Below are 21,427 nucleotides of genomic sequence, written 5' to 3'. Positions count from 1 at the left end.
TGATGAACATACTTAATGAAAGTCAAAAGTATTGTTTTGTAAAAAGAGGGGTGTATTAAATTCGATTCCATAGTTTTCCTTTGCTAAAAATCAACTCAATTGGTTCTGCATCATATGACTTGGTATTTAATTGCGTAGTTATAAACTTATAAATATTTAACTTTATGGTAATCTGTTTAAAAATAAAGTTAAGCGGGGCAGGGGATTAAACCCATATCCTAGTCTAAAAAACTTAGGGATAGACTTCGTCTACACAAAAATATACCGAATACATATATACACTTAGATTAACTAGCGGCGGCTAACCTGGATACAGTCTTCATGTGGGGACTCGATTTCGGAAATCACTGCCTCCGTGGCGCGTCTGAGATCTACACAGCTGAATCTTCCGCAGAAGATTCGGGTAAGTCCTACAAGCGCTTCTTCTGCGGATGCACGTACTTGCAGTTCTTGCCCATGTTGCAGTGTCCTCGCATAAACTGCTTGCAGACGCCGGTGTTGCCACCGCCTCCTCCTCCACCTCCTCGGTTGGAGCCAGATCCTGCTGAGCGCCAGTTGCCGCCGGAGTTGTCCTGGAAGTTGTTCCCACCGCTGCGCCAGTTGCCGCCGCCGTTGTTCTTGTTCCTGTTGTTGTTGTTGTTCCTGGGCCCGCCCATCATTAGACCCGGTCCCATTCCATTGGGTGGTCCGTTCATCATGGGTCCGTTGGGCGGCCCGTTCATCATGGGACCGTTGGGTCCCATCACCGGACCATTGGGTCCCATCACCGGTCCTGGCCCCGGACCATTCATCATCATGGGCGGGTACTGATTGAATCCGGGTGGTGGGCCGCCTCCAAATGGCGGCACTGGACTTCCAAACTGGTTGCCCATGAAATTCTGCGGTGGCATCTGGTTCATGTTGTTCATGTTGCCCATATCCATGCCAGGGCCACCGGGTCCGTTCATCATGGGCGGCACACCGGGTGGAACTCCGCCCGGACCCATTTGATTCTGCCAGATTTGCGGCGGTCCATTGGGCACTTGATTGGGCATCATGTTCGGTCCAGGTGGCATTCCCGTGGGAGCTGGCATGCGTCCCATGAATGGATCGAATGGATTCTGCATCAAGTTCGGTCCAGGCCCCAGTCCGGCCATCATGTTGTCATTGAAGCCCATGTCCGATCCGCTGTTATTCGCGCCGACTCCCGAGCTAGGCGCGTATCCCTTGGGCTCCGGCCACGCCAAGGTACTGTAGTCGTTGACAGCATCCGGATTGCCCGTGAGGTCATCCATGGGTATGACGGGAATGTCGTGAGCGAAGTGCGGCTCCAGTTCCGCCTCCGCTGCACTGTCGGGAATCATGTCCGGCGAGAAGTACAGGGCTCTGAGCGTGGTGGCCTCCCTGTCCATCTGCACCTGGCGCTGCTTGGAGAGGTTTCCGTTCGGGTGGTCGGGCACATTGTCGACTTCGATAAGCGGGCGCCACTCCATTTGCGGCTCCATGGTGTCGTCGAAGCCACGTCGCGCAATGGTCAGCGCGTCCCGCTCGCTGAAGCGCTCCATGTTCTTCATTTCCAGGAAGGTCTGCTTCATAACGTTCACGCGCTCCGATCGATCGACCTCGAAGTACCGGATCTGGGTGAGCTTTTCCTCTGGCTGCCAGGTTAGCTTCTTTTTCGGGCCCTTGCGGCGGTGCAGCATGAGCACTCCCGGTGGTCCATTGGGTCCACAGCCCGGTCCCGGTTTCTTGGGCTCCTCGGGAAGATCTTCGGCGTTGTCAGAGGTGTTACCCGCTTCGCCTCCTTCTCCTCCTGCCGCAGCCTTCTCCTTTTGCACCTTCTGCTCGATGTCCTCCTTGACCCGCTTCAAGGGAATGTCGTCGTCATCGGCATCTGTGTCCTTGCCGGGTGACGCGGAGCGAGCATCATCGTTCTCCTTGCTGCTGTCGTCCGACTTCTCCTCGCTCTTCGACTCGTCCAGCGTATCCTGGTAGAACTTGAGCGGCGCCAGTGGCGCATCCTTGTCCGTGGGCGATGTGGCGGACGTTCGCTTGCGCTTCACCACCTTCTTGGGTTCGATGGAGGCGGCCAGGGCATCCGAGAACAGATTGGTCTCCACCAGGGTTTGAACTGAAAAAAATGAGGGAATGTAAGTAATTGTTCTAGTAATTGGTTTGGTTAACAAATTGGTTTAATGGTCTTCTTTAAGGGGCCCATTGGCTTTGGTGGATTTTGCTTTTGCTGGAAATTGGTAGAAGTAAACAAATTATAAACAACAACAAATTCTGGACTTTGTTCAAACACACAATGGCATTTTTGATAGTTTAAGTAATAAGCACCGTATATCTAACCGAACCTAAAATCAAAAAGTAGTTGAGACTACTACTAAACAATTCATAAATTTTTCCCAGTGCTATAATTTTATGGCGACATTATTAGGTTCAAACCTTAATCATTCAAGATTGGCAAAATGTAACTTTTAGACCAGTTTGTCATGTATTTTATTTGAGTGTACTGTACTGCTAAGCATCATAATTAAGAGTTATAAACATTCTCGTTACGTTTAAAACATAAAAAGTACACCCATTAAGTGCATTGTTAGGACTAATTGCCACATAATAAAGCAGTATCTGTCGATAAGACTTCGTTAGTTAATCTTTGAAGCTGAATATTTTATAATCAATTACATTTGTGAGAATAAATATTTATGTGAGACGCCCGTCAGCACAGTGATAAGGGTAATTTGGTATTAAACACTAATCTATCCAAGGAACCCAACTGCGATCAGATTACGCGCACCGAGCAGCTTGCTGCCAACGTGACGCATCCACTGATGACGCACTACCAAGAGGATGTGGGTGAACTGGGGTTCCCTGGTCTGGCGAGGCAAACATGTATGGCGACCCTCGGTGACGCACGACAGCAAAATCGAGGCCAAAGCGAAGCAGCTGGGACTCATGCCCACGGTGGTGATCGATCGATCCACCTACCAAACTTCTAGAACCGCCAGCTCAAGTCAATATGTTCGTTTTAGTTTCTTTTGCGCTCAATGCATTTTTTTATTCAATAGAAAAATCGTATTTTTCTAGAGGAAACCGTATTTTTATTCGTAAGTTTTTAAGTTTTTGGGCTGCTCGCCAAGTGAATCTACATACCTTATAGCTAAGCTAAGCTAAATACGTTCAAGATTTCAGATTTGGATACTTAACATCAAGCGGCGACGACGACGGCGACATCGTCTGTGCCTTAGATTTCGTTTTCATTCGGTCTCAGCGCATGCGCAGTGCCCAGATTTCGGGATTCAACTTCATCCGCCGTCATCCGGGGTTAAGGACTTAGACTCACACTCCGGCAGCTTGCAGTTCAAACTCGATCCGGGGATAACACCGCCACTCGCATGGCAAACAATTGATAATGTATAGTAGTAATGCAAAGTACCCACACTAAAAGGCCCCACCACTTCTGCACTATTTATATTAATTTAAGACCCGCCCCAAGCAAAATTAAACACCTTGAGAAGGGAATAGAGATCAACAAATAATACGGCGGAGTTCGACTTTCGAATCCGATCGAAAACAAAAGCAAAAGCCACCAAAGCTGCTGGGCTGTGGAATAAAATAGAGAAGAGCATTAGTATGGATTCCAGCATCAGTTGCTTACTCTTTTTGGGCGCTATCAGCTTGGCGGCTCCGGGCCTCTCCACATGTCCCGCGACGTTGTTGATGTCGATCTTGGCCTTCTTGTCGCTGGCCGCATCCCGGGGCGGCGGCGATGGACGTTTCAGTGAAGGCGGTACCGTCATTAGGGCAGGGGAAGCGGCAACCGCCGACGATGTGGGCTTCTTTAGACCCTTGCGTGATGGGGGAGGCGGCGCCTCTTCCGTCAGGCCATGTGATCTGAATTTGGACTGGTACGTCTTTACGGTGCCTGTCTTTTCAGTGTCCCGGCGAATCTCTATCGAAATGGACGCCTTGCGGGACATGATAGGTATCGATCTTGGCTTCTGTGCGTCGCTCTCCTTTGCCGAAGCCGTAGGCGATGAACCTGCAGCACTTGCTGCGGCCACTGCTGGCGGAGGCATTAGCTTGTTGTCTTTGTCCTTGTCCTGCCTCGAGGATGAGGATGAGGACGATGACGACGTCGACGACGACGACTTGCGATCTTTGGAGGAACTAGAACCAAAGCTCGACGACGACGACGACGATGAGGAGGACTTTGAGGACTTGTGTTTATTCGAGGAAGAAGAGGACGAACCGCTGCTGCGCTCCCGGTCCTTGCTCGAGCTGGAGGAACCGGAACTAGAGCGAGGCTTGTCTTTATCGCGGTGTTTATCGCTAGAACTGCGATGGGAAGAGGAAGAAGAGGAGGAACTCTTAGAAGAACTGCTCTTCGAAGAGGAGGACGACGAGGAAGAGGACGACTTATGGCTAGATGAGGAGGACCTATGACTCGTTGAACTCTCCTTCTTTCTATCCTTCTCGCGCTCCTTCTCGGACCGTTTACTTTTGTCGCTCTTCGAGCTCTTATGCTTCTTATTATCCACGTCCTCCCCAGACTTAACCTCCGCCGCTGAACTACTATCATCTAAACCGGATTTTTTCCCCAGACTAGCGTCGGCTAATGAGTGGGTTGCGGAGCCCTTTTCCAGGTGTTCCTCCTCGTTGCCTTTCGGTGCTGTGCCGGAATCAGCTTCATCGCCGCCATCTGGGTTATCCAACAAGGGCTTCCACTTGATGGTTATGCTGTTGGAATTGCTGCTGTTGGCCGCCGAGGTGATGGTATACGTCACAGGTGCACCGGCGCTATCCGTGCTGTCTGAAGAAGAGGCGGAGTCCGGGACCGGAGCGGAGCCAGCTCCAGAAACTGATGTAGGAACCTGAGAAGCAGTAGTGGCTGCAATTTGTGGCGCAGCACCTTGGATCGTCATGCTTGTGTTTTCCGTCACAATCTTCAGCCACTGCTCTACCAAACGCTTGGCTAGAATGCGTACACCTGGAAAACGTCGGAACGGTCGAGAAAAAGGCAATTAGTAATCCCTAGGTAATTAAATGCAAAAAAGACAGCCCAGAACAGGACTTAGAAATACTAATCAGGTCTGAGGACTAGGACTAGAGTAGAATTAATCTAAGAAAACCCGAAACTTACCTTCATTGCCGCCATCCTTGCACAGCCCCTTGACCAGAATGGGTGCAGAGTTTATCTTGAGGCGATTGACATCCACGGGAGAAAGGAGCAGCAGTTCCAGGATCTCCTGCACCAGCGGCCAGTTCATCGCCCTGATGGCATCATTCAGCCAGGTGTAGACCAGCGACCAACCGCCCACAGCCATAAAGTCGCCCAATAGTTCCGTCTTTGTGGATTTCAGAATTTGTACATAGACACATTTCGAAACTAGTTTCTTTGAATACTTTGCCATCAAACTGTGTGTGAAAACTTGTTATTAGCAAACGCCGATAGGTGTCGCTGTTGACGACAAGTGGTAAACTTACCCCGAAATGCGTTTAACCTCCACAGCACTTAAAATGCCACCATTGTTGTCCAAGAGCACCCGCAGGCACCTCAGCAATTGCAATGGAACTATTCGAGGCTGTTGAATAAAAATATTAAGTAAGACACTTATAATACACGTCAATAATTTCATATTCTTGTCAATAACTCACCATTTTGGCTTGTTTATCGTGGGGAAACAAGAGAATTGATCTGGCAACGTTGAACTCCCTATTGCCGTCTCTCTCCCACACTTGGAGGTATGACCATACGCGAACGTGTGCGTGTGTTGGATCGTGCGTGTGTGCAGCGACGCTTACTTTTGTTGGTATGCGTGTCTTAATAGATACTAAATTTCCACTGATTATTACGTAATTCCATTAGAATTCGCTTTATCAAGTACTCCAATAGTATCTAAAATATGAGAAAACACTAGTCTCAAAACATATTTTGCAGGATAAAACTATGCTAGATCCCTACAATTCACTTTTAAAACGAGTATAAAACAATTTCCAGCCGCAGCGCCGGAATATGATGAAAGTTGTTATTTTATTGTGACAACTGGCAGTAAGCCAATAATCCCTTTGCAGAAGTTTTTATTTTTGTGGAGCTGCAGAAAACGTGTTTTTCGCGTTGCGATTTTTTCAGGCACTGGTGAAATGCGGACGTGTGCTCGCGGCTATCGGTAATCGATAAGCCAGTGCAGCCCTGAGGACTGTCCACTCTCTCAAAACCGAAAACAAAATATTTCTACAGCGTATTAATATGAAAACATGCGATTGACTGAACGTTTGTAGCACAAATGTCTCTCTGCCTCGTTATGGTTACAACCTAAGTTTGACTTTAGGATCAAACAAAAGTGAAAGTTACTCAGTTTTTCTTTTCAAGCAGGTTGGCAGCGCCTTGCCACGCACACAAAAATGACGCCATTTTGATTTTCACAATTTTTCACAAAGGCGTAATTACATCCGCAGCCAAGGGAAATGCTAGAAAAGTGCCTTTTTTCTAGCAACTACAACAATATCGGCCACTTTATATTGATTTTTCTTTCATTTTCTTTGTTTCTTTGTTTAATTCTAATTTACTGGCTTTCGTTCACGTCCACGCCCCAAAATTGGACATGCGGTTAGGTCCGCACACTTTGGTCGAGCAAATAGGTAATAAGCCTACCAGAAAATATATATTATATGTACAATGGTTTATCGGCCTTACAATTTGTTAAATATTTTATTTGCGACGATTTTTCTTTCTCTCCGAAAACTCCTGCGTGCGCTTTGCTTAGGTTTACAAAATCGTGTGACCTTTACTAGCTTGGAAAAAATTATTTGGCTTAGAAAATACCGCATGGCGTAGCCGGGATCTAGTATTATAATTAATACCACTATTTGAAAACTACTCTTAACAATTATTATTTAAATAAAACTACTTTAAATATAAAACAATTTGGGTTCTTCCTCTACAATTTCAAAATTAATTTACTGTGCATAAGAGCGAATGCTTTAATACAAAATTTATTAAATTACGATTTGGATTCACTTTAATCATTCTTATGCATATGTGTGATGGAATAAGTAAATAAGTAAACTATACAAATTAGTATCTACTATCAAGAAATAAAATGTATATTATTTTATTTCTTAAAATGTATATTATTTTATTTCTTAAAATGTATATTATTTTATTTCTTTCTATTAATTCAAAAATTCAAAACTGCATAATATATGCAGTAAAATTGTAATGTTCCCAACTCAGAAATTGGTGTTAGATTGCAAATGCAATTTTGATGAAAAATTTATCTGACAAACGATACAAATATAATTGTATTTAAATATATAAATATAAAATTTATTTATACATTTATAAACAACATAAAATTTTATATTTATGCAAATAATTAATCAGCAAAGTATTAACAGAGAGTTTTTCGTGATAAGGTCACACGCATATATCGTTGATCTGGCAGCCTTGCCAAAACAAGCGTGCAAGAATTTTACCTGCAAAGGAATTAGGCTTCTAAAAGACCTGTAAAAATGAGCGAAAGTGAAGCGGAGGAGACCAAAATCAGCACTGAGCCGGTGGACAATGCGTGGGCCATGAAAATCCCGACATTCAAGCAGGAGGACAACCCGCACGGGGTGGTGGAGGAGAGCTCCTTTGCCACGCTGTTTCCAAAATATCGGGAGCGCTATCTGAAGGAGGTTTGGCCTCTGGTAGAGCAGTGCCTGTCGGAGCACCACCTGAAGGCGGAGCTGGATCTTATGGAGGGCAGCATGGTGGTGAAGACCAGTCGCAAGACCTGGGATCCCTACATCATCATCAAGGCGAGGGATATGATCAAGCTGATGGCCAGAAGTGTTCCCTTCGAGCAGGCCAAGCGGGTCTTGCAGGACGACATTGGGTGTGACATCATCAAAATTGGGAACCTAGTGCACAAGAAGGAAAAGTTTGTGAAGCGGCGACAGCGCTTAATAGGACCCAACGGAGCCACCCTCAAGTCCATTGAACTGCTGACCGATTGCTATGTTTTGGTCCAAGGAAACACAGTCTCTGCCCTGGGTCCCTACAAGGGCCTTCAGCAGGTGCGGGACATTGTCCTGGAGACCATGAACAACGTGCACCCTATATACAACATTAAGGCTCTGATGATCAAGCGGGAGCTGATGAAGGATCCCCGCCTGGCCAACGAGGACTGGTCCCGGTTCCTGCCCAAGTTCAAAAACAAAAACATTAGCAAACGCAAGCAGCCAAAGGTCAAAAAGCAGAAGAAGGAGTACACCCCATTCCCGCCCAGCCAGCCGGAGAGCAAGGTGGACAAGCAGTTGGCCAGCGGCGAGTACTTCCTCAATCAGGAGCAGAAGCAAGCAAAGCGGAACCAGGAGCGCACCGAGAAGCAGAAGGAGGCGGCCAAGCGCCAGGACGAACGCCGCAACAAGGACTTTGTCCCGCCCACGGAGGAGTCGGCTGCTTCAAGTCGGAAGAAGGAGGACGGCTCCTCCAGCAAGGTGGACGTGAAGGCCCTGAAGGCCAAGCTGATCAAGGCCAACAAGAAGGCAAAGAGCAGCTGATAGTTTTCATAGTTTTAATTATTCATAGGCTTATTCAATAAAAATTATTTTCTGAGCAAAGTGCAAATGAATATCAAAAGGTTTTAATAATGGGATGAAAAACCTTCAATCTGTTTTGATGAGAAATTTTGTGGGGACGGTATCTTATTAGTTCTTGTTTTGTTTTAAAAAGGTCAATCACATAAAATCCATGGGAATCATATTGATAATTCTGCGTAAAGATGATATTTCTAATTCGTTAAACTCCGAAAGAAAAAGTGTACTCAAACGCATAAAATAAATTTGGTTCTATTGCTGTGTCCGCTAGTGTAAAGAGAGATCTCTCTTTCTCTCTCTCTCTCTGCCGCACTCTCTCAACAAGTGGCTTAATACAAAAATATACAAACAACTCAAAAGGCCATCGAATGAGCCAAGTTAGTACGATTTCTGGTACCGGACTGACATGTACTAACCGCGCTTAAAAAGCGGATGACGCTCGCGTGCGTTCCACAAAAACAACAAAAACAGTAACTGAAAAGCCACAACAACAACGGTGTTGCGGGGTTATTGTTATTTGTACGTTTATTTTCCACAAGCGACAAAAAAATAGAAAATCGGTCTGTGAGAATCAAAAAGAACGGAGCGAAAGAAAGCCGTCTTAAAAATAAAAATCGAAGAGAAGCGAGAAAGCACTAGACCAAAGGCGGCGGCTGCCAGAAAAGGACGGAGAGAACGGCGAAGACAGGTAAAAAGGAGGTGGCAGAAGAAGAGGAAGAGAGGATTAAGTGCTCAACTACAGTTACTTTTAATGTTTGAATTAAAATTGAAACAATGCTCGAGTGATCGCAGTTGTAACGGCTAAAACCGAAGCTAAACCCTAAAAATAAGCCCGAAAGCCAGTTAAAATGCCAAGCAAACGTGACAGAGATTCGGATTCGTGCTAATTAGAAAAAGAATGTGTTAGGTGAGAGGATGATATCGAAATGCTAACGTGATATCGATACCTGTGTGTTGTGCGTGTGTGTGTGAAGGGAGTGTATACACATGCATATGTATATCACACATTTCACCGGAAAATGCGGTCAATTAGAATAATACATATAGCGAATTGAGCCTGTGTCTGTGAATTAGTGAATGAATTGAACAAAGCATTGAAAATCAATACGAAACCTGCCGCCGCTCCCACTTTTGTACATACTGTGATGCCTCGAAAAAGCGAATCCTCAATTACGGGAAATCTAAAAAATGCACTCCTCCCGATTTCAGCGTTTGGTTAGATTAATAATTAGAATATTTGAACTTCAATATATTGACGATATATTTACTTCGTCAAAAGATTATATGTTAAATCTGTGTGCACTATGTACTTTCAATTAGTTTACTTGTTTGGGGGTCCACTGTATATCCGCACACGCACATTACTATGAAGCCTCACCTGTGTGAGTGCGGCTTGGAGGCGACATGTGTGTGTGTGAGAGAGACTCAAGAAATATCAACAGCGCACAGTGAGAGAGGAAAACGGAAAACAGGTGGAAAAGAAAGCTTAAAAAATGCGGTCGGTCAAAAACTAAAGTTGCAGCAGTTGACGAGGGGGTGGCGGGTGCCGGGGTGATGGAGACACGGAGACAAATACCTTTTCAAGCCGCACACACCAGCGCAAACACAGACATCAGCTTACCTGCCACGCATGCGCGCGAGGGGGACGGCCATAGTGTGGATCGGGGTGTCGATGTCTCGAATCCCCCTCCAGCCCTCCCCCGCCCCAAAAGCGGGTTCCCACCCAAAGAACAGCAAAAACAACTATTGTTATTTGTTGTTTTGCCATTTGCTTCGTAAACCAAGAAGTATGCGAGATAAAATAAAAAGGCAAGTGTACCGCACGCCGCCTTTTTATCTAAATCCCAGCTGTCTGTATTATTTGAGGCCCTAATACCCATCTCATGCTTATCAGGACCCAATTAATTATCTTCGCCTAAATGGAAGCATGTCTCCAAGTTTTTCGGTTTTTGTTGCGGAGCACTCACATGCCAATGCAGTTATGTATCTGGGATTACCTTACCTAGGCTAATAAGTTTCCACTATTTACAGATAGTAGATACATGTTGTATCTACATAGGTCTGGATTCATAGTCTAGAATCTAGAGATACAAAAGTAGTGATGTTATCTTAGGCTTGTCAATGCTTAAGTAAAGTGATATCTCATTTAGCATTATGTTTGTAGATGTTTCTAGAATTTGAAAAGTTTAGTTTGATGTCCCAACTAAACCCTAAATCACCGAGCACTAGTACTTTCTCTATAAGCTGGATTTATGGAAGCCCAACTATTTCGACGTTATTCAACTGCGATAATGTTTATCACGTTTCGTCATTGGCCTCTAAGCTGCTGCTGCTGCTGCTGCAGAGTAGAGAGCGAAAACACGAATCTGTCAAATTCCACAAGTGTGATGCAATTTGGGGCTTGTACGAACAATAAAACGCGAAATATAACAACACAGCGGCGCAACTTAACGAAAACAAAACATTTCCAGGGGTGTAGTGGGTCAGTGTTTTCTTTTTTACGCGCACTTCGCCTTGTTTGTTTACTGCGATTTTACTGCGGTTTGGACAAGATCGTAAGCAGATAGTGCACTCCAGCTGACCCCCCAACAGTTTCTCTTTCACCTGTTGCAAGTACACAAACACCTCCTTTCCACATTCCCCTGCCCGTTGACCCTGCGTCACTGCTGGAATGATACACCGAAAAAAGTAGATCAGCTCATACCATCGAAAATATTGCCAAAATCAAAATATTGTCAGGACTACATTCTAGAGAATGTAATTTATTGAGCAATTCAATGTGATCACAACCAGAATAAGGGGTTCTTCACCCACCATCTTTATAAATACAGTAAGGAGTTGCGATTTTTGTTTAGTGTAGAAAGGCATGCGACGCCGCTGCCACCGTTGACTGCGCAGTCCGCGTCGCGGTCGGCGTCTGAGCCCAGCCTAAAACAGCGGAAAAGTTGTTGCTGTCACTTGAGTCGAGGGAGCGGTTTGGATAGAGTCTCCGAGGGTTAGAGCGAGAGGGAGCGAGAAAGTGTGTTTGCAAATCTCAGTTTCACGTGTGTGTATGTGTGTGTCTTTTGCAGGTGTGTTCACTTGCTACACAGAAAAAATAGGATAGCTTAATCCGAATATTGAAAAGAATGTTACTGTGACTTAGAACGGTCACTAAAGCTGTTTGTTCGATAAATTAAAGATAAGATTATTTAAAAAAAAATAGAAAACATATTCCCCAAATTGTAATTGTATTATATTAGGATGAATATAATCGGAAGTAAACTATCCAAAGATATTTTCTGTGTAGTAGAAGTGGAGACAGTGACAGGGAGAACCTGGGGAAGTGGAAGTAGCGCGATTTTTGAATTCCAATGCTGATCCAAGCCAACAACGAAATGTTAAAGTTTGAGAATAATTGCGGCCATGTGCGGATCGTTTGGAGTGTGTGTGCCAAAGCTAAAAGCTAGTGGTGGCTTGGAATTGGAATGCGGTCTGAGTCAGAGACGATTGGCTGCGCAATATCCAAGTGGCTTGGCGGGATTAGGGGCCTTCGGATGCAGAGGGACTTAGTCTCAGCTGCACAAAATAAACACAGCATAATGATTTAACACATTCTGTAGGACCAATTTTCGAATCCGACACTAATAAGATTGCAGCTCGCAGACTTGGTCATCGGAAACTTCAAGATCTTGAGAGTCCAAATTGGGAACAAGACTTCTAAGGGGCACAACCACACCCCTGCAAGTTACTTATGTACGGGCCCATGATAAATTTAGTCGAAAATAGTGTACTTGCTCGTCATTCATTAGAAAAAAAGAATGAATATGATTAATAGAAAACATAAACCTAATTATAAATAATATTTTCCAATGGTGATAGTTACGCTCGCAATACATAAGGAGAAAAAGTAAAATAACTTGGTAACGATATAAATTTAAATTGATGTTTAAGCTACTAAGATCATCATTTAAACGGTAATTGAAATTGTGAATTCATTAAGGAATATAAAAATTATTGGTCTTTTCCAAAAATGTCCTGATTTTCGAAAATAAGAATAAGAATAAGAAGCTAATAAAAACACTGTTATTTTTAGACGGAGCTCCAGGCGTCGATCGAAGCCTGTACCGGGATCGGAAGACACCATGGTGAACCACCACTCGAACGGAGGCGGCAGTGCCGGCAACAGTAGCGGAAGCCTAAGAGGAGGCGGTGCACATGGAGGCGGCGGCGGAGGAGGAGACTATTCCGGAGACGATCGCAGTGGAGGTGGTGAAGAGCGGGAGCGGCTGGAAAGCGATTTGCACGACAAGCCCACCTACCTGCTGGAACACCTGGCCACCTTCACAGTGAACAAGGAGTCCGGCATCGTGTATCCGGCGGACGGAATGCGTCGCCTCCTTCAGCTGGAGAAGACCACGGGCATTTGGTCGCAGAAGATGCAGCTCTGTCTGGACTACCAGTGGGTGCTTATCATGGACTATGAAACGGGGGTAAGTTACAGAAACTTGGATATGATTATTTTGGAACTTATATTCATCCTTGCCTTCCAGAACATCATCGAAAGATTCCCCGCCTCCTTGGTTCAGGAGCCCACCGCATTCACCTCGAATGACGCCATGGAGCTATACAACAACATTCTGGTCTTTATCGTATCCGGAGGCGGAGGTTCTCGCTCCGAGATGCACATATTCCAGGTAAGAAATAATTACAGTAGAATGTTATGACCGGATCTTCTATATTAATCAAATGCTTTATCCCTGCAGTCACAAAGCGTGTCCGCCGTTCACCTAGTTGAGGATCTGAAGCAGCTGAGAAGCGGCAAGATGATAACGCAGCAGCGCGGTGCCACACCCACGCAATCCGGAGGCGGCGGAGGTGCCTCCAGCATGGCCATGATGATGAGCAAAACCTCCTCGTCCTCGTCGCATAGTAGAGTGGAGTTGCACCAGCACAGGGAGCAGCGGGCAGAGCGCGAGAGGGAGCGGGATCGAGACCGAGAGCGCGAAAGCCACCACCACATGCACCAAAGGAGCAGCATGGAGCAGTATGGAATCCGTGCTGGAGTTGGAGTCTCTGGCGACGACGTGGCCCACATTAGTGGCGAGACGGATTCGGAACACGGCGGGATTGGTGGCGGTGGCGCTACGGAGCGTGATGAGACTAGCTCCACGTCCAGCGAGAAGTACGAGCGGGATGTGGCAGTGCTGAATCACTGTTTCGATGACATCGAGAAGTTCATAGCTCGTCTTCAGCACGCCGCTGCCGCTTCCCGGGAACTGGAGCGTCGGCGTCGCAATCGGAAGTCGAAGAAAAGGGATCCGGGGGAGGGATTGCTCACTTTGAGGACGCGGCCACCCCACGAGAAGGAATTCGTGGACATCTTTGCCAAGTTTAAGCTGTCGTTTAACCTGCTGGCAAAGCTAAAGGCGCACATCCATGATCCCAACGCCCCCGAGCTGGTGCACTTCCTCTTCACGCCGCTAGCTCTGATTGTGGAGGCCTCCAGCGACACGTACTACGAGTCACAGCTGCCGGCGCGCGTGGTCAATCCCCTGCTGACCAGAGAGGCCATCAACCTGCTCATCAACTGTGTAACCAGCAAGGAAACGGAGCTGTGGCGCTCGTTGGGCGATGCCTGGGTTATTCCGCGAGATCAGTGGAAGGATGACGTTGGATCCTACCATCCGGTCTTCCTTGACGGCTGGTCACCGGACTATTTGATCAACGATGAACTGGAGCCAGCACCAAATTCCCCGCCCGCTCATGTAAGCAAGCGCAGACTCGAGGTCCAGGCTGGATCCGGACTAAATGGTCGTGGAGGGGGCGGTTACGATGACTACGACTCGGGGAACGGGATGAACATGGCCATGGGTATCGAGAAGTACACCATCCACCACGGCAACGAAGGGTTGAGGGAGCGGGAGAGGGAAAGGGAACGCGACAGAGATCGGACGGGAGCCATCAGCGCGTCCGACTTTAACGCCCGCAGCGAGCTATCGTTCGACTCGATTGAAGGCAGAGGCGGCGGAGCAGCGGGACATGGACATGGTCATGGCCATGGACCAGGAGCTGGACCCACCCTCAGCGCCATCACAGCTGGTTTGCAGAATCTGCACACGAGGGAGTCTCGCAGTGGAAACGGCTACGGAGGAGGAGCAGGCCCAGGGCCCTCGTCTGAGTTGGGCGGTGGAGGCAGGGGTCTGCCGAACGTCAGCGATGACCAGATGCTCGAGTCCTGGCTGGAGGATCTGCAGGCGACGGGAGCCAAGATTGTGCTGGTCACCTATCCGCGCACCGCCAACAACGACAAGGAGCTTAGCGTGATGCGAGGCGAATACTTGGAGGTACGTTACTCACCCACCCAACGTTGCTCACCTGGGTTCTGTTCACTAACCATCTCTTCTGAACTTTAGATCCTTGACGACACCCGAAAGTGGTGGAAGGCGCGCAACATGCGGGGCCAGGTGGCCCACGTGCCGCACACGATTGTGACCCCCTTCAACTTCGGGGATGGAGATGGAGCCCAGTTCTACGGGCAACAACAGCAGCCGCAGGCGGGTCCTACGGGTCCGGGCAACAAATCGCGATCAGGGGTGAGTAAAGATGGCAACTCGATTCATAGCTAGACTTGCTAACAGAATTATCTTAACCCAGGATAATCCCGGCATGGAACAGCGATCGCCGGATCCCACCGACATGATGCGCAGCAAGCATCTGGGCAAGAAGGGCGAGTTCCGCTACTTCTAGGATCGACATACGATTACCATATACATATACACATATTCCGTAGTGAGAATCTAGCGTTATAGAGAGACAGACATCAGCAGTTCCGTCTAGGATGCTAATCCAGGTCACCAGCGATCGGATTGGCTCCCATACCTTGCACTCGCTCGCAGGAGTGTGCAAACCAGAACTAACCTTAAGACTAACCTAAGTTGAGCTCCAGATGGGAGCTGTTGAGCAGCACGTGGCTCCTGCTGATGCGGATGCTTAAGCTGATGCTGATCCAGGCAAAAAGGGGAGGCGCCGGCAATAATTTGTTTTAATAAAATTATATCCAAAGGATCCCCTGTTGTGAATAATTGTAGCCGAGAATAACACTATAGGTTAATTGCTAGGAATTATATATTACTTTGTAAGTTTGGAGAGCTGCTTTGCTTTATTTATATGCTCACAAGAAGAAGTTAACTGGTGCTGTACGGTGATCAAAGCCAACGATTGAACAAAGAGCATACTACGAGAAATCGAATCGATTATAGAAGACTACAGGAATCACTTTCGATTAAATGATGGACAACTTCTCCACGCGGGACAGAAGCGGGGAATCCGAGTGGTACTCCATGCTCCTCACGGCGAAGTCGCCCACTTCGTTGGTGAAACACTTCAGGGTGGATATGGAGAAGGGGCGTCCGGGGAAGTTGTAGTAGGTGAAGTACTGCCCGTTGACGGCGATCAGGAAAGCCCGATCCCCGAGCCCAAAGGCGATCTTGAAGAGCTTTCCGCGCACAAATGGGAATTCGCCCTCGGTCTCCTCGTCGCTTAAGGCAAAGCTAGAACAAGTATGTAAAGTTAAAGACTTCTATTCAAATTTAGCTAAATGTACGTATTGGAGTCTTGGACTCCATTGTACCTGTTGTCCTCGCGCTGGTAGCTGCGTGACACCGTTGTCCGATCGAAGTTCACGTGGAACCGGAGCACCGTCCTCCCGGTGTCGTTGCACTGGAAGCATATGGAGAACTCCGTGGTCGGTGGCCCCTTGGCGATGCACTCCATGGCCACCACAGTACCGGTTTCGTATCGCCTGGGCACGTCGCTCTGGAAGGCCACCTTGTCCGGACACATGAGCGTTCTGGGGAAGACGAGCGGAAAGAGCATGCGGTGGTGGAACTGAGTGATCTTCTCGAAGTCCCCGTAGGTGCGCACGTAGTTGATTTGCTTGGGGAACTTCACAAACTCGAAGGACCCGTACAACTGATCGTTCACGTAGATCTCGAAGCATCGCTGCAGCACCGCCACCCGGAAGGTGAAGCTCTGGCCCGGCTGCAGCGGATTCTTGGGGCCGTCGCACTTCCAGTTCTTGGAGATCTCCTCCTGCTGCCATCCCTCGCCCGGCTGGAACATGCTGCGGATGATCTGGCCCTCGCGGAAGTTGGCCTCGATCTTCAGGAACACCGTTTCGCTCTCGTTCTGCGCGTTCACATTATCCGTTAGGTCCAGCGAAATTCTGTCCGCAATTCGAGAGGTTTCGTTAGTGAGAAATGAAGGATTTTGAGTTCATGAGGGTCAAGGATACTCGGCACTCCACTTCGCTAAGGATACCAACTTCAGTTATATGCATGAAGGCAAATCTCTGGCAGAGCCTTGAAAGTTTTTCGTTGGCATTAGAATTGCATTGTTTAGTCAATTATCGGATAACTTGAATACAGTTTATACCTAATCGCAATAAGTAATTGAACTAATTGGAATTAGTTGCTTGATAATTTATGAATTCAACAGCTTGACACGTATATATAGTGTTGAAAACATAATTTAGCTGGAATAACTAAACCCACTGTCTCTGTTTGATGGCTAGAAACTTAAACCTTAACTCAGATGAAAGCGGTACAGTAATATTCTTTTCCTGGAGAACCGGGTATCCCAAGGATATAATTTACTTATTCGGATGAGGCTTGACGCGCCCACTGACGATGAGGACGTGTCCGAAGGGGACTTCCGTTAGGACCTTTGCTTTCCAGACGTTCATCGCGGCTCCACGGCTCCACTGCAACTGAGTCGACGAGTGCGAATCCTCGATGGAATCCAGCCGGATCCAAATACGGCGCCGTTTTATGCGCCCTTATGCTAATAGATTCGCCATCCGTCGCCTTTCCTCGTTCATTTGTTGTGATTATGTAAAGGCGGGTGAAATGGGGAATTACCTGCAGCCGCATGCAAACTTGACATGGACGTGGACGTGGACGTGGTAAGGTTACCCCCAGGCCCATGCCAATGCCCATGCCCGAATCCCCAGCTCAACCCGTTCAATCGAATCCCATATAAATCCCCGCCCCCTGTATCCGACCCAGTGAGCCGCGCTCCATGACGAGAACCTTGCGCGTTTATTTATTTGATTCAATCCTTGCCTTTGTAACCCATAACTGTCATCCTCGAGTTCTTTTCACGGTTGCTGTCACGCCCCCAACTGCCGACTGCCCATTTGTTGCTAGTTACCAGAGGCACTGCGAGAAAAACTAGCCTGCAATGAGTTGTTATCCCTATTTTTGCTTAAACTTTAAGTATTTGATCATCATCGTAGCACTTATACCATAAGCAAAATCAAATACTTTTTTCGAAGATAAAACATTTATGATCCTAACTCGAAACAGTACTTATCGCATACAAATTTCCGATCATAAAATTTATTGCGCATATAACCTCGCAAGCTACTGGTTATAAAAATACAAAGCATATTATGGGTTTGTGATCTAGAATTGCAAGTTGGAGGAGTTTTACTTGCTGGAGCTCTATTGATAAGGACTCTTTGATGGTTGCTCATATCCTTTTTATGAATATCATGCTGCTACATTTTAATACGCCCTGTCGACCCGAGGCATTGTACTACGAGTATTAGAATGTCTTCTCGCCGTGTTCTCCATCTTGGCCTCTCCCTTTTGACGGTTCCATTGTTGTTGCGTGTCTTGGGCGAAATAAAACAAGGTAACAACAATTGATTCCCTGTCTAAAGTTTTTGCATTTGCAGTAAAGTGCGACTTGGGGGCTGGAGCACTTTTCCACTCCCTCCTCGAGACATCCCCCTCCCCTCGAGCCTTCGACTCCAGTCCGGGGTAATTCATTTCTTTTGACGTACCTTGGCATATTCGCTGAAGTTCTGTCTCCGTCTCTGTCTGCGTCTACACCTTTCGCTTTCGTCCACGTCCAAACCAATGACATCTTCCCAGGGTTCCACTCGTGCCCTCCAACAGTGGAAGCTCCTTAAAGCTGACCAGAGTATATATCTAATCGGAGTTTTGTGTTTTATTAGCCTTATTTTTGAACAATATCTAGGATTAAGGCGGCTTTCTGCGAAACTGAACCCTTTTTGGAGGCTTCACTGTACTCCCCTTAGCGAAAACGTGGCCTCTGTTTGTCTTCGCTGTTTCTGTCGCTTGCACCTGATGGAATTGGGTCCAAGTCTCCAGCTTAACTCGACTTGGCTGGGCGCACTTATTTCTGATTGCGTTTCACCTTGGAGCACCCGAGCCACCTGGTGAGGCAGCAGGTCCAACCCACCCGATCCAACCACCCAAGGATGTGCCTGGCTTTGCCTGCTACGAATGGCAATCGCTAATTGGTTAGTTATGGCCACTGACAATCAATCCGTCAATCGGCAACTAGACTGCCGAATATAAACATCCGGGTGACCTTGCCGACTCCTGCCCGACCTTTCGGATACCACCCACTTCCACCCCCCGGGCATATGCTCACTTGTTCGGCCCTTCGCAAACTAAACAGAACTAATGAAATAATCGTGTCGATTTCAACTTTAATTTCCGCTTGTCACTCCAACTGATAACCCGCGAGCAAGTGGAGCAATGCGAGCAAGGTTTGTGTACGTTGCACAATTATCAGTTTGGTTTCGGCTACCTTTTCGCCTTACACTCGCCGAGTGCCACGTTTGTCCTACCCAGAAACCCTTTGCTACCCCACTGCACTGGGAAAAACCAACTTAATGCTCCCAGGATAACATAGATACCTCAATTTCAAGTCGCTATCAAAAGGATATCTTTTCATATCCCCCCAGTTCAATTCAACCCTTTGAATATTTCCACATATCAATTCAGTCCTGGGTGGTGTGATGATAGATCTTCGAAATGATCACCATATGTCTCTGTTTTTCTCTCTGTGCCTTTCCAGACCAGAGTTCTTATCTCGTTCCCAAGTCAGTTTCCCCAGCCATATCGAATCGGTTGTGGCGAAGCGACGACACGTCTACAAAAATCAGATTTTACAGTCGGCCAACTGGCGACGGATCCGCAAATCGTACAACCAATATAGTGATAATGGGTTTACGGCCCGAGAGACCGTGCCAGCGCACCAAGTGGAGTCGATTCCCAGCCCGAACCCGAACGCCCATCCGAAGAGCAGTGCTCCATTCGGATACGGATTCGAATTCGGAATCGGACTCCGAAAACCAAACGGAAGCCGACTATGGCGGCGGAATTAATCAGCCGGCGTCTACTTTTTGGGAGCGGAGCGAATCACGTCGCTCTTCGGTATCAGCGCCAGGCTAATCATTCCAGATCGATGGGGCTTCGAGGAGGCGCTGCTCAGGTGCTCACACTCACACTCACACACACCCCGATCCTCACCTGATGACGTAGCCAGTTAGGATGCCCAAGCGTGGCCAACGCACTAGTTCACCCGATTCCTTGATTGAGAGATACCACATGCACCATGAATATCCAATCCGATCCGATTAGAACCGATCTCCACCACGTGGCGCTTTAGTCGGACATGAAAATAACTTAAGCCAAACGAACAAACTACTAGGCATCACAGTTTGCATTCCCTTGGCCCAAGTAATTCGCTGCCCGGGACTCGGATGGCTCCATGGAGCGGAGTAGCTACACGTAGGCACCTTCCACACTGAGTGGCCCATATCTTGGCGATCGCTGGGATCGGGGCGGCACTACATGCACTTGTCGCGACTCGGAACGTAACTGAAACGTCGGATTTGACGGTGAAGTTTAAAACACCAGCTCCCGACGAAGAATCGGGGCCCACGAAGTGCACCCCGTGTCGTCGATCGGCTGTCCATATCTCACCTGTACAGGTGCGAGTGCAAGGAGCTCGGGAGAGCGGAGGGAGAGCCGAAAAACAGAAACGGAAAGCAAATAAATATGAAATATTGAACTGGAGCAGAAAGTGGGTGATATTCTCGAGATAGCACTCACACCCGAGCGTGCGTGCTGTCTTTGTATTGGCCATTAAACGCTGCTGTCAACGTAGCCGAAGGGCTGAAGAGAACGGCTGAACGGCATGGAAATGGAAATGCCAGTGCCAGTGCCAGTGGAAATGAATATGGAGGTGTCGCCCCACAATTTGTCTCAATAGATTCCGTCGTGGCTGGCCTTATCAGCACAGGTAGTGCGCTCACAGGTGAGGGTGCTCGCCCTCGCCCCCGCCCGCTTCCTTTACCTGCGACCCGGTCGTGCGCATCCATTCAAGCCAACTCACAGCTGAGGTCACTACTATAGTGCTCAAGTGATTGGATCCTCATTACGTTAATATCTAAAACAGGAAGGAATACCATGACATCTTATGTGTCAAACTTACTTCCAATGATGGTATTACAATACTTACTTCTATAATGTAAGGGGTTATGCTAAAGTAGTACCTCCAAATCTGATTATTGGGCACATCTTTTTGCCCTCAGCTGTACCTGTGACAAGTGACAACTCCAGTCGCTGGAGCGATCTGCTCCACACTGCCGCTGTCGCCGGCGACTTTATCAGAAGACAAGGCGAACATGCCAGGAGAACCCAGCCATAATGTTCTTTGATGTTTGCACGAGACGGAGTGTCATTAATTGATTTATTACCCAAGTTGATTGCCTGGGCTTCCTTTCGGCCTGCTCCGGACAGATTTGGGGATGTCCAAGTGGTTAGATGGCCAACTAATTAGGTAAATGTGTTTGCTCTGATGTTACCTGACTCTGGGTGATATCTTCTCGCCTTGGCAGATATATATTTCCAGCGGCGATAACGTCGAGGGTGGGAACATCGTCGTCGATCGGCCACTTAGATGATTGGGATGGCGACAAGGTTGTCCGCTTCGGCTGCGTTTCGTCATCCGTTGTTTGCTCCATTTTGATCATTGTTTTAAGTGGGAACAGAAA

General features: G+C 47.4%; 4 protein-coding genes across 10 annotated transcripts; 2 read left to right on the top strand and 2 right to left on the bottom strand.

Moving 5' to 3' along the window:
* Window positions 1-103: 103 nt before the first annotated feature.
* Window positions 104-6,759, bottom strand: LOC120458598 (serine/threonine-protein phosphatase 1 regulatory subunit 10). Of its 2 annotated transcripts, none has more exons than XM_039646304.1 (6): window positions 6,680-6,759; window positions 5,641-5,881; window positions 5,470-5,567; window positions 5,126-5,400; window positions 3,641-4,972; window positions 104-2,110 (listed from the first exon to the last, which is right to left on the bottom strand). In XM_039646304.1, the coding sequence occupies exons 2-6, from the start codon at window positions 5,641-5,643 to the stop codon at window positions 411-413; spliced, it is 3,408 nt and encodes a 1,135-aa protein (XP_039502238.1). In that variant the 5' UTR covers window positions 5,644-5,881; window positions 6,680-6,759; the 3' UTR covers window positions 104-410. The 2 variants fall into 2 exon arrangements, with proteins under 2 accessions (XP_039502238.1, XP_039502246.1); XM_039646312.2 differs by lacking the exon at window positions 6,680-6,759 and adding an exon at window positions 5,948-6,187.
* Window positions 6,760-7,408: 649 nt separating this feature from the next.
* On the top strand, window positions 7,409-8,603 carry LOC120458612 (KRR1 small subunit processome component homolog). Its single transcript, XM_039646323.2, has one exon. It carries the CDS (start codon window positions 7,498-7,500, stop codon window positions 8,530-8,532), a length of 1,035 nt encoding a protein of 344 aa, XP_039502257.1. The 5' UTR covers window positions 7,409-7,497; the 3' UTR covers window positions 8,533-8,603.
* Window positions 8,604-8,962: 359 nt separating this feature from the next.
* Window positions 8,963-15,615, top strand: LOC120447837 (epidermal growth factor receptor kinase substrate 8-like protein 2). 3 transcript variants are annotated; one of them, XM_039629451.1, is made up of 6 exons: window positions 8,963-9,256; window positions 12,644-13,040; window positions 13,101-13,244; window positions 13,314-14,894; window positions 14,964-15,143; window positions 15,205-15,615. In XM_039629451.1, the coding sequence occupies exons 2-6, from the start codon at window positions 12,693-12,695 to the stop codon at window positions 15,295-15,297; spliced, it is 2,346 nt and encodes a 781-aa protein (XP_039485385.1). In that variant the 5' UTR covers window positions 8,963-9,256; window positions 12,644-12,692; the 3' UTR covers window positions 15,298-15,615. The 3 variants fall into 3 exon arrangements, with proteins under 3 accessions (XP_039485385.1, XP_039485393.1, XP_039485379.1); XM_039629459.2 differs by lacking the exon at window positions 8,963-9,256 and adding an exon at window positions 9,350-9,475; XM_039629445.1 differs by lacking the exon at window positions 8,963-9,256 and adding an exon at window positions 12,478-12,524.
* A 49-nt stretch (window positions 15,616-15,664) lies between these two features.
* On the bottom strand, window positions 15,665-20,439 carry LOC120447857. 4 transcript variants are annotated; one of them, XM_039629476.2, is made up of 4 exons: window positions 18,398-20,439; window positions 17,205-18,226; window positions 16,181-16,774; window positions 15,665-16,100 (listed from the first exon to the last, which is right to left on the bottom strand). In XM_039629476.2, the coding sequence occupies exons 2-4, from the start codon at window positions 17,291-17,293 to the stop codon at window positions 15,833-15,835; spliced, it is 951 nt and encodes a 316-aa protein (XP_039485410.1). In that variant the 5' UTR covers window positions 17,294-18,226; window positions 18,398-20,439; the 3' UTR covers window positions 15,665-15,832. The 4 variants fall into 4 exon arrangements, with proteins under 4 accessions (XP_039485410.1, XP_039485425.1, XP_039485417.1 ...); XM_039629491.2 differs by having other exon boundaries at window positions 17,205-17,468; XM_039629483.2 differs by having other exon boundaries at window positions 19,899-20,439.
* Between the last annotated feature and the right edge of the window lie 988 nt (window positions 20,440-21,427).

This window comes from Drosophila santomea, chromosome 2L (assembly GCF_016746245.2).
Source record: "Drosophila santomea strain STO CAGO 1482 chromosome 2L, Prin_Dsan_1.1, whole genome shotgun sequence".
Lineage (NCBI taxonomy): Eukaryota > Metazoa > Arthropoda > Insecta > Diptera > Drosophilidae > Drosophila > Drosophila santomea.
This window is presented reverse-complemented; position numbering and strand designations above follow the sequence as displayed.

What these genes read in the sequence shown, in the direction of transcription:
- LOC120447857 (XM_039629468.2), bottom strand. Translation starts at nt 17,293, where the DNA reads ATGAACGTCTGGAAAGCAAAGGTCCTAACGGAAGTCCCCTTCGGACAC. An exon ending in GTCAAGCCTCATCCGAATAA is followed by an intron (nt 16,775 to 17,204) that starts GTAAATTATATC and finishes AATTGCGGACAG; the next exon opens with AATTTCGCTGGACCTAACGG. An exon ending in TACCAGCGCGAGGACAACAG is followed by an intron (nt 16,101 to 16,180) that starts GTACAATGGAGT and finishes TACTTGTTCTAG; the next exon opens with CTTTGCCTTAAGCGACGAGG.
- LOC120458612 (XM_039646323.2), top strand. Translation starts at nt 7,498, where the DNA reads ATGAGCGAAAGTGAAGCGGAGGAGACCAAAATCAGCACTGAGCCGGTG.
- LOC120447837 (XM_039629445.1), top strand. Translation starts at nt 12,493, where the DNA reads ATGTTTAAGCTACTAAGATCATCATTTAAACG. An exon ending in TCATGGACTATGAAACGGGG is followed by an intron (nt 13,041 to 13,100) that starts GTAAGTTACAGA and finishes CTTGCCTTCCAG; the next exon opens with AACATCATCGAAAGATTCCC. An exon ending in TGCGAGGCGAATACTTGGAG is followed by an intron (nt 14,895 to 14,963) that starts GTACGTTACTCA and finishes TCTGAACTTTAG; the next exon opens with ATCCTTGACGACACCCGAAA.
- LOC120458598 (XM_039646304.1), bottom strand. An exon ending in CAAGGATGGCGGCAATGAAG is followed by an intron (nt 4,973 to 5,125) that starts GTAAGTTTCGGG and finishes GACGTTTTCCAG; the next exon opens with GTGTACGCATTCTAGCCAAG. An exon ending in GCTGATAGCGCCCAAAAAGA is followed by an intron (nt 2,111 to 3,640) that starts GTAAGCAACTGA and finishes CATTTTTTTCAG; the next exon opens with TTCAAACCCTGGTGGAGACC.